The sequence below is a fragment of the Microtus ochrogaster genome, chromosome 19 (assembly GCF_000317375.1).
Source record: "Microtus ochrogaster isolate Prairie Vole_2 chromosome 19, MicOch1.0, whole genome shotgun sequence".
Classification (NCBI taxonomy): Eukaryota; Metazoa; Chordata; class Mammalia; order Rodentia; family Cricetidae; genus Microtus; species Microtus ochrogaster.
The window spans coordinates 2366339-2377342 of NC_022021.1; the positions used below are offsets into that span (position 1 = coordinate 2366339).

At 43.9% G+C, this 11004-nt stretch overlaps 1 protein-coding gene across 3 annotated transcripts in view; it reads left to right on the forward strand.

Annotated features, from left to right (window-relative positions):
- Arhgef28 (Rho guanine nucleotide exchange factor 28) overlaps nt 1-11004 on the forward strand; it is a 295501-nt gene that overhangs the window by 189251 nt on the left and 95246 nt on the right. For all 3 annotated transcript variants that reach the window (XM_005356442.3, XM_026783747.1, XM_026783748.1), the window contains 2 exons: nt 5166-5287; nt 8897-9177. In XM_005356442.3, coding sequence (XP_005356499.2) covers nt 5166-5287; nt 8897-9177 — 403 coding nt within the window. The remainder of the gene's footprint in view (nt 1-5165; nt 5288-8896; nt 9178-11004) is intronic.

Genomic DNA, 11004 nt, shown 5'->3' on the forward strand with positions numbered 1-11004 from the left:
GAAGGAAGGAAGGAAGGAAGGAAGGAAGGGAGGGAGGGAGGGAGGGAGGAAGGAAGGAAGGAAGGAAGGAAGGGAGGAAGGAAGGAAAAAAGGGAGGAAGGAAAAGAATAAGTGAGACTAACTTGCCTAGCTGTGGTCAAGAAACTTTGGGAGTGCAAAGCCCTACCTAACTTTTGTGGCGGGAGCTTGGCAGGGAGTGGGCGAGAGCAAGCCAGGCAGGAGCTTTGGAGGAAGCTGGCCACAGGTTTGTTTATGTCTGGGTGTGTTTCTCTTACATAACTAGGCAAATCGGCTACACTTTCCTTTAGCTACCAGGCCTGGTTTTCCAGAAGGCAAGCTGGCTTTCATCAGAAGTCAGCTTGTAGACACCCAGGCTGTTCTATGATGGTGACCACTCCCTGTCAGAAGTGAGCATCTCTCAGAGAAGTGAGGCCCTTCAGCCTCCTCCCCCCTCCCTTCTTGGTGCCAAAGGGCCCTCTTCCCAGGACAAAAATATCTCCCTTGTTATCTCCTGCCACTAGAGCAGCTGGCATAGCTAGGAAGTACTGATGGGAATCTGTGGTTTAGGAGCCCCAGTGGAGCTACCCAGTAGCGAGGATAATAACTGAAGGAGGACCGGGGATCCCCTGAGCAGTTGTTGATCCTGTAGGATCCTCAGGAAGACGCTGGCCCCCATCCACTCTGTCTTGTCCTAGCCTCTCATTCCTGAGCCGCCCCCGCTGTTCTGGGAACGCAGCATCTCTGACTGATTCTGCTTAGCAGTTATAATCCCTCGGATTTAGAAATGTTCGCTCTTGAGTCATGGGAGAGAAATCCTATTGAAAGTGAGATAAAAGCCGAATTTTCCATGGTTTTTATGCAGCACATGCAGTGTTTGATGTGTTCCAGTTTGCCTTGGGCTTGGTGGTTGTCTTGTTTTACTTTCATGAGACTGAGTCTCATGTAGCCCAGGCTGGTCTTAAATGTGTTGTCTAGCCAAGGGTGAATGTGAACTCCTGATCTTGGCTCTACCTCCTAAGTGCTGGGATTATAGGAGTGTGCTGCCACAACAGACTTGGGTTGTTTTTAAACATGTGTCATTATAGTTACATGAAATTGTTTGCTTGTTGTTTGTTTTATTTATTGTGTGTGTCCATGGAATGTGTAAGTCAGAGAACAACTTTGTGGGGTTGGTTTTTTTCCTGCTTCACATGGGTCCTGGGGGTGGGGACTCACCAGGCTTGTCCTTTTACCCTCTGAGCCACTTGACAGACCCAAAGTATTCTTGAAAATCACCACTACACATAAATAGTAAAGCCCAACCCTGGGGTCTGAAGAGACTCTGTCACAGTGGGTCATCCTTGGGGTGACGGAGCAATGACAAGGTCTGAGAGGTGGCTAGCTTCATTCTGGGTCACACCAGGTCACTCCAACACTGAGCCACTCACACCTAGCTACATAGTCAGGTAGGTTTCGAGCGTCTCCTCTCTGTGACACACAGAGTGACCGCAGCATTTCTAGGGCGGGAGGTTTATTTGGATCAGAGTTTTGTGGGAGAGAAGGTGTGGCAGAGAGGCTCAGTGGATGTGGATGGGAGCTTGTAGCTGTGACTTCTCTCATGGGGACAGCCTTCACTGTCTGTCAGTGTCTGTCAGCTGGGCCCCACAGCCTTCTAGAACAGTACCTCGAGGTGGGGACCAAGTGTTCAAGCATATGAGCTTGTAGGGGCCATTTCACAGTCGACCTGTAGCAATTTGGTATTGCTTTTGCAAGTTGCTCTGTGTATTGCGCTCTCTCTCTCTCTCTCTCTCTCTCTCTCTCTCTCTCTCTCTCTCTCTCTCTCTGTGTGTGTGTGTGTGTGTGTGCACGTATGTATGTGTGCACATGTGTTCCTGCCATTGTAGAAGCCAGAGTACAGCCTCGGTGTCCTTCCTCGAGTGCTGGCCACCTTGGTTTTTACTTGACAGAGCTCTCTGATTCTCATGGGACTCACTAAGTAGTTTGGTTGGCTGCTTAGCAAGCTCTCGGGATGTGGCCCCCTCCCCGGCGCCGGGATTATATGCCTGTGTTGCCATGCACAGCTTTTTTTTAAAATCTCCTATCCCCCCCCCCCCGGGTTCTGATACTAATGCTTGTGTGGCAAGTGGTTTAGTGACTGAGCTTCCTCAGGCTTCCGCAGTCTTTCGGTCGTTAAGAAGAGACTTTTAGTCGGACACATCACATCATTAGTGCTTCTTTGGGATTCTGGAATCTCCGTGCATTTAACAGAGAAGACAGGCAGGCTCCCAGCTTGAGTAGATAGCTAGACTTGGAATTTACTGTATTGCTTCACTTCTGTAGCCTTTTAGCTCATCCATTCCTTTCTATTTTTGTCAGGGGAGACCGGCTTTCTGTTTATACTGGAGATAAGGTGTTTCTTAAAACAATATCATTTAAAAGAAAAAAAGTGTACGAACCTGATGGAAATACTAAAAAATGTGCAAAATAGGTGTTGTGTGGCTGCAGAAAAATGGGAAATTAAGAGAGGAATGGCAACGGTTTGAGATGTTTTGGTTCAGTATCACTTGTCGCTATGGTTGTAGAGACTCACAGTCTCTTCTTGGTGAATCTGGGATCCGTTCTATTTGGGGATTGTCTTTTCGGCCTGGGGCTTGCACTTCATGAGTTGTGACTCTTGTAGGAGACCCTGAAGCACCACAGTTACCTAGACTAGCAGTGTCTCTGTGGCAAATGTCTGAATGTTGACCTAAGTGGGGGAAATAAAGACTTTACCTGAGTTTGAGTTAGATTTGGCCACTAAATATATTTGTGAAGCAAATGTATAAAGAAAAAAAGAAAGATTTTCAGAGCTTTGATTATTTTAAATTATTGCTAAGGGATCCTTCTTAATCCTGCCTTTGTAACTCAATCAAATCATTTTCTAAGCCCTAATCAGATTAGTAATTCAGAAAACAAATTAGACTCTAAGTCTCCAAACTCAGCCATGTCATGACTCGGAGGGCACAGGTTTATAATGGACAAAGTCCATCCCACCTGTGTGCTGGAAAACAGCAGTAGTTTCTGGTCCTGCTCATTGCTAGTGCAAGTGGTTGGCATTCTGAACCCAGTGTTCTTGTTCATTAACAAGGCTCTCGGGGACTGGAGAAAGGCCTGTTAAAAGCGCTTGCTGTTTCAGAGGGTCAGAGTTTGGTTCCAGCACCCTCCCCTGGAGGGCAACCACCACCTGTGACTCCCAGGGGTTCTGATGTCCTTCTCAGACCTCCTCAGGCCTCCGCGGGCACCTATATGTGTGTGTGAATACATGCACACAGAAAAAATAAATTCAAACTGTTGGTGACAGAGCAACACATTCATCTAAGCCCCTCAATTTGGGGTGAGCTTTCACTAGATTCTGTATCTTTCCAGTTAAATCTATTCATTGCTTGTTGTCTTCTTAGGTCAGTCTAGTTATGAATGAATAGGGCTGCCCCCGGAGAAGAGGTGAATGGCCTCTACGTGTGAAGGCAGAAATGCCAGGTGTTTCACGTCTGTATAAGCAAAGCACTTTAAAATAGCCCGGCTGGGTTAATCACCTGCCCCGAGGCCATGTTGTATTATTTGTGACCGCTTTCAAACATTCTCCAGAGTGACAAATGAGCCCTGGAAGTGTATTGCTGCCTCACTGATAGATAACTCATGGAGCCTCTTCTGTGTAATCAGAATGAATGCGTATAGCCATTGATCATGAAGGTCGTAGTTGAGAACTACCTGTGGGCTTTGTGTGTCTCACATTGCTAGCTAGTTAAATATGTCAATGAAATAATCAGTTATGGTTATAAGAAAATACTTTCCTCTATTTTGTATATTTTCTTAAGAAACTAAATAAAACTCAATTTTGGTATTCTGGGAAAGTATATCTAGATTTGTGATCTGAAGCCAGGGCCATTTGGTTTGTTCAGTTCATATGTCTTTATATCTTTCATGTACTTCAGAACTTTCTCTGGAAAAATAGAATTTTGAAATATAGAACATCAACCTAGTAATCATGAGTAATAATTCACAATCTGATTTTACCTATGACAGAGCTAAGCCAGGCAGTGGGATACAAGCCAATTCTAATGGCCTTGAGACAGTTCTGTCTCCTTGTTTTGTTTTTAAGACTGGCCTAAACCTTGCTATGCAGACCGGGCTGGTCTCAAATTCACAGAGACCTGCCTCTGTCTGCCACCCTGCTGGGTGTGAAGGTCTGCATCACCCCACCCATCCATTTCTCTCCATTTTGTATCCATTCAAGAAAACTTGCTAGGTAGCACTGTGTGTGGAGATATACCATAAATCTACCCTATTAAAGTCACTTACAGATGCAATACTGTGGCTCATTTTATTATCCTTGTACTTCATGCTGATCATAATTAAAGATCTTAATAATGACAGCAAACGTTAATACCAGCCACATATCATGTTAACGGAGCACTTACTGTCAGCTGCTGTAGGCGTCCAGGCTCGTTTCACTGCCATAAGCGCCCAAAGTCAAGAGTGGCACTGCTCAGCCTTTACAGATGGGAGGACTCCACGGAGGTGTCTGGAGATTGAGTAAACAGACCGGGCACAGAGAGCCAGGCCTCTGGCTTGCACGGGCTTTATTGCCTTCAACTCTGCACTCCCTGCAGATACAGTAGCATCTCAACTGTCCAGGACTCCATTCTGAGCAGCTTTTGCTATCTGAAAGCAAAGCTGAGACCATTTCAGAATTTAAAATGTAGGAAAGAGCCCCTGTGAGGGCTTGTGGGTGATCCAGAGCCACCAGTGCTGGGCTCCGTGCTGTCTTTGGATCGTTAGTAACTCAGTCTAACCCCGTCACATACTTGAGAAGCGTACCGCTAACAATTCCTCCTTGTTATCAGTAAAGGAGATGGAGTGGAGGTCAAGGTGTGAGAATTTAAAGGTCTCCCAATGAAGGGGGAATCTATGCTTGCAGTGGGCTAATATTTATCTGTCTAGAACTATTCAAGTTTTAGATAACAGAAAAGATCTAGGGATAGAAGAGACAGTACTTGCACTATATAGCTCTAAACGTATGAAGATAGAAAATACCATGTTAAAAATGCATTTTTGTTGTTTTGTTTTTTTGACTAAGAAGGCAAAGCTTGGTTGTAAGAGAAATTGCTAACACTTGATCATTTTCTAATCCTGTTCATTTCTTCTAGATCACTCCTTTGATGGCTTCAAAAAGTCCAAGCATGCCCCAACGTCCCTTGCTGCGGGCCAGCTCTCTGACGTGCTGAATGGGGGTGATGAAGTCTATGCTAACTGCATGGTGATTGATCAGGTAAGGCATGCTGAAGTGACCAGGGGTATAGGAACCACTTTCCAAAATGAGAGAGAGAGAGAGAGAGAGAGAGAGAGAGAGAGAGAGAGAGAGAGAGAGAGAGATATTTTTCTTGTGATCATTTGAGAATTCTAGCTTAAGCCCCACCCCTAAGCTTTAACTAGGATTCTTCCTTGGTACACAGAATATCTTACTCCACCAAGAAACACTGGAAGGGAAGGGTCTTGAGTATAGCCAGGAGGAATGAGAAAGCTCTTTGGTACAGCCGTACAGTAAATGGCAACGTGTGGCCAGTATCATTCATAGAGCTTTTCAGTAAGTGCTGTGTCTGTGTATATGGCAAAGTATGTGTTTAAATCAAGCAGGCAGAAATGAGTAGGTAGACACCTGATTCCAGCCCATCTCATGTGATCGTCTTTCATCCTTGTAACATGCGAGCCGGTGTATATTGAGATTGTAGAACTTTGATGTGTTGAGAGTTCAGTGTCTAGTCATGGGGAAGCTGGAACGTTTAGAATATCTCCACTCCTCACCCAATTTAGAGACTTGTGGGCTTGAGCTCAGAGCAGAGCTTAGATACATCAGCTCTACTCAGCTTTGGTTTGGTTCTTCGACTCAGTCACCTTGAAGCTTTTCGGTATTTGCAAATTTCAATATTCTTATAAATGTGAATGTTTTTTCACATCCTAATTTGGTGAAATTTTATGGAATTTTCTTGGATAATTGTCAGGAGCCATTTCCCCCAAAAAATATTGCAGGGATCATTGTCCTGGGGAGTTTGCAGAGAGTCCCACACCCCAACGGTATTTAGAACTGTTTTATTGGCAGAGCCTACCCCACACGGAGGCTTTGACAAGAACCTAGCTTGGCCTCCTTCCTCTCTCCCGCCCATGTCTTTTCAGATAGCGCCTCTCCGGGACCCTGGAATAACTGACCAGCCAGGCGGGTCACAACCCCTAGACTAACTGACCCGCCAAGGCTGTCTACAGATAATTTTGATAATATGAGATTCCTGCTACCTTGAAAAGTAATCTCCTTATAGACATGCCATACACACATGTACACATACACACTTGCACACAAACATAGGCATTCGCACGTGCACACACACACTAAATGCACATTAAGGTGTTTTCCCATTTTCTTGTCTAGTAGATCTCTGCTTCGACCTGTAGTAGAGTGCTTCACTCCTCTGCTTTAGTGTCATGAAGCAGGGTTGCAATAAATGCATACTATAAATTGCAGAGTGCTGGGGTGGAACCCGAAATGATAGAGAAACCAATAAATCAGAGTTGTTACCAACTGTAAGTAGCCAGTGTGGCCGTCTTGGCATAAGGCATCTGAATGTGAGCCATAGGTACAGAAGTCTAGGTTGGAGTGTGGCGTGAGTCCTTCAGATTCAGGATGATCAGCCTGTGTGTCTTATTAGTGGGTATTTACATGTCAGGTTTATTATATCCGTGATAAAGTATAAGATTTATTTTCTAGCCCTTTGCAGGGATAGTTGACAAAGATGATATGTGCTGAAGTCTACAGGGTGATGTGTTGAGATGCGTGTGAATTGTGAAGGGTGACTGATGCTCCTATGCTGTGGGAGCAGAGACAGTTCTTGAGGTTGGATTTCCCCAGATATACCCAGAACGGGGCTTCTGGATTGTATGGTGGTTGTGTTTTGAATTTTTTTTTGAAGAATCTCTGTTGTTTTCAATGATGAGTGTGCTAATTTACATCTTCTGTCAGCAGCTTGCCAGGGCTTCCTTCTCTAGCTCCTCTCTAAGTCTCTCCTGCTGCCTTCCGGTGACAGAAAGCTGTAACATGACACACACTTTGCTGTGGGTTTGGTTTGCACTGGTGTCAGAGGACATCTTTTCATGTGCATGGCACCCGTTAGGGAGTCTTCTTTGGGAAAATGTCTGTTTAGGCCCTTTGCTCATTTAAAAATGAACTGTTATCACTGAGTGTGTGTGTGTGTGTGTGTGTGTGTGTGTTATATGTGTGCATAAACCACAGTGTGAATGTGGAGGTCAGAGGACACCAGGTCTTTTTACCTGCGAACATAAGGCTATCTTTGCATTTCTCTATGTCTTCCTGACATAGTGTTTTATAGTTTTCAGTATACAGATACTTCTTGTCTTCATGAGATTATTATTATTTTTTTGCTTTATCTCTATAATTTCAGTGCACTTTTCGAGTCTTTATTCCATCTTGTTCTAACCCTCACTGGACAGATTATTGATCCTACTTTGATTTTCTCAACTATTGTGAATGTTTCAACTTTATGTGGGGAAATTGTTATTATAATATTAAAAAAATGCACTGAAATTGAGAAAATCCTCAAAGATGAACGTAGGTTATAATCTTCGTTTGTGACTACTTTAGGTGAGAGAAATGCTGCTTTAATAAGATGAAACAAACAAGAAAAAGAGAATGCAGACAGCCCAATTCAGTAAGCTCAGTAAAGGATCACTGAATTTGTACAGTTAAGACAAACTTGGCTAGCCTGGCTGGCTGGCCAGCAAGCTAAGGCGTCCTTCATCTCTTTCCTCCTGCTGTCAGGGTCACAGATACACACCACCATGCCTGGCTTTTCTGTGGGGTCCCCAGCACTTTACCAACTGAGGTATTCCCCTAGCCCTTCCTGTTACTTGTAGCGTCCCATTTGCTGCATGGAGCATTTGTATTGGTTTTTGTCATAGTAGATTATTAAGATGATGGTTGATGATCGAGGTCCCCCAAAACCCCACTCACTCTGCCTTTCCCTCCCCTTTATCCCTTCACTCTTTGGTGCTAGGAATGGAATCCAGGGCTTTGTGTTTGATAGGCTGCTCTCGCCACGGAGCAGAGCGCCTCCTGTTCCTTTTCACTGCCTGTTCCTGAGAAATGATGCCTTTGGGCCGCCAGCCCTAATTCACAAGCACATGTAAGCCCATGTCTCAGAGCAAGGGTTCCGATCAGCCAGAGCTCTTTTCCTGTGTGCAGCGGGGACTTCTGTCTATGATAGGTTTCAGGTGCCCCTCTGACTTCCTGCTCTTTCTCCACGGTTTCTTCCCAGGCCTTTCCTACTCTCTGATGAGTGCTCTGCTATGAATACAGTATTGCTTGTTGGCTTTCTTGCTTATTTATTTGCAGGTAATTTGAGGTTTGAGCATTAAAAAAAAACCTTCTGGTTATACAATGTGCTTTATGTAGTTTGAGTCATTAGTGATGTTTATTAGGGAACCTCAGACTTCTGTACCCACTGGGACGATTCTTATGAACTGTGTTTTGAATAGAGCTCGTACTCTTTGGTGTTTTCTCAGGTGTCTAATAACATATGCCCCTCATTTTGAGGTAGTGGTTCATAAAGTGTTAAAGGACAGCCAGGTTCTCCTTAGGTCACAGGCTAGGAGGCATTTTTTATTTTTTTGAGAATTATGGGAAAGTGATAGAGGATCATGGGATAGACCACACGAACACAAACATTGGAATTCTCTGGTTACATAAAGCACAAATTAGAAGAAAAAAATAAATGTGGTGGAGATTTTTTTTAAACTCTTGGGGTTTTGTTGATTTTAATCAAACCACTCTTTCCTGCTTTCATTTGGCACAATGTTCTCTTCCAATGTCCAGGTTGGCGATTTGGACATCAACTATATCAACATAGAGGGACTCTCAGCCCATACGAGCCCCGAATCCATGAGGTCCACTCTGGGGCCTCAGGCTTGCAGACACATCCCTCCTCCTGACTGCAGTCCCTGTGGGCATCCACTCGGTGAGGACAGTGAGGGGCCGGCGAGCACTGCAACCCTGCAGCCCTGCGTGTCACCGGCCAGCTCCTGCACTTCTCAGTTGAACCTTCCTTTTGGTCTTCATGAATTTGAGAAGGAGCAGAGTCATCTCAAGAAAAGAAGGTAAGATGTTTCTCTCTGGAGGAAAACTGCAGGGAACGAGGAAAAGGTTTCCTTTTAAAGATTGTCCCTGTCACTCTTTCTCTATATCAAAATGCTATCCCCCTTTTGTTTCCTGTATATCTTCATTTGAAAGAAAGGCAGTTAAGAAAGCCAACAAAAATGCAGGAAAGGAAAACCACAATTCTGAGTATTAGTAGATTGGTAGAAATTGAAAAGTCTGACATTGCCAAGATTGTGACATGAACTCAGTGGTGGTTGAGGGAAGAGCATCGTGTAACAAGTTTGGAAAATGATTTGTATCATCTTGTCACTACTGTTGACCAGTAGACCACCACATCAGAATTTGTAGCAGAAGGAAATAACTCAGCTGGGAGCTAGACGTGTAGCTATACCTCGTCTTAAACTATAAATGGAATGCTGTACAGGTCAAGAAAATGAATTAAATACAAGTATGTATATATGGTATGCATCTCAAAGACATGAAGATGAAAAAAGGAAACTACAAACAGATTTAATTTTCACAGAATGCAAAATAAGACAAACGATTGCATAGCGCATAAGCTATAAAGAGAAAGAAGAGAATGGGGAAGGAAAAAAATCCCTAATTTCAAGACAGTTGTGGGAAAGCGGAAGGAGAGTGAGCCAGAGCAGACTAGAAGGACTTTGCCTGGACTTGTTTTTCAAGCTGGGTGGCTCATAAAGGCTCTGTTTTTTTCTGGTACACATAAAACATCATTTTTAAAAAGTACTATTTGCTGGGTGGTGGTGGCGCACGCCTTTAATCCCAGCACTCAGAAGGCAGAGGCAGGTGGATCTCTGTGAATTCGAGGCCAACCTGGTCTACAACAGCTAGTTCCAGGACAGGCTCCAAAGCTCCTGAGAAACCCCGTCTCAAAAAAACAAAAAAGTACTATTGTACATGTTGTAATGACATATATTTGTATATGTTCATGCAATCTGTGCCTATGTGTCCATTTTCTTTAGGAAATAAGCCGGTTTCAACTTTCCTTTTGGGTTAATCTACTTTTCTCTCGTGTTCTAACCCTGTGATTTTGTGTTCATGTTCATGTGTGAAGTTATGGATCAGTGAATTTAGCATATATACATGTGTATGTAAATGTTTATCTATAAATGAACATGCATGTAGACGAACAGATACTCAGAAGAGCTATAGTTGACCAAGCAGAGACGAGGAGGGAACCAGTGTCAGTGGACACCATCCACCGGGTGTATTTCTATATGGATCTACAGACTGAGTTTTTTTATTGAAGGCTATTTTGGCCATAAGTCCTAAAATCCTCACTTCAGGTTTGTGTTTTATCTTATGGTTTTGTAGATGCTGGAGAAAGGTTATTTTCATTGCATTGTAGGGTCTTTGGGGCTTTGAACTTGTGCACTGGGGTAAGAAGCTGTCAGTGTAGGCCAGACTCCATACAGCCCCACTGTGTGTGATTTGATACATTCTGGCAGAATTATTTGGGTCTGTTAAGTGCCCTTCAGAGCTCAAGAAGTGGGTTGCTTAAAGAGCCATTTGAGAAATATAAGGCAGAAAAAGTACAAATGGTTATTCTGCTCTCATTATGAAAATATTCCCAGAACTTCAAATTGATGTCTTTGTGTTCTGTTGTGGAAACTTTTCTTGCTACAGATAGTTTCCTTTTTATAATAACAGAAAAACTAAGCCAGTACTCAGGAGGCAGAAATAGGAAGAGGGCAAGTTCAAGGTCAGCTTGGGCTACACAGAACTATATAAACATATCTACATACCTACCCACTTGCGCGCGCGCGCACACACACACACACACACACACACACACACACACACAC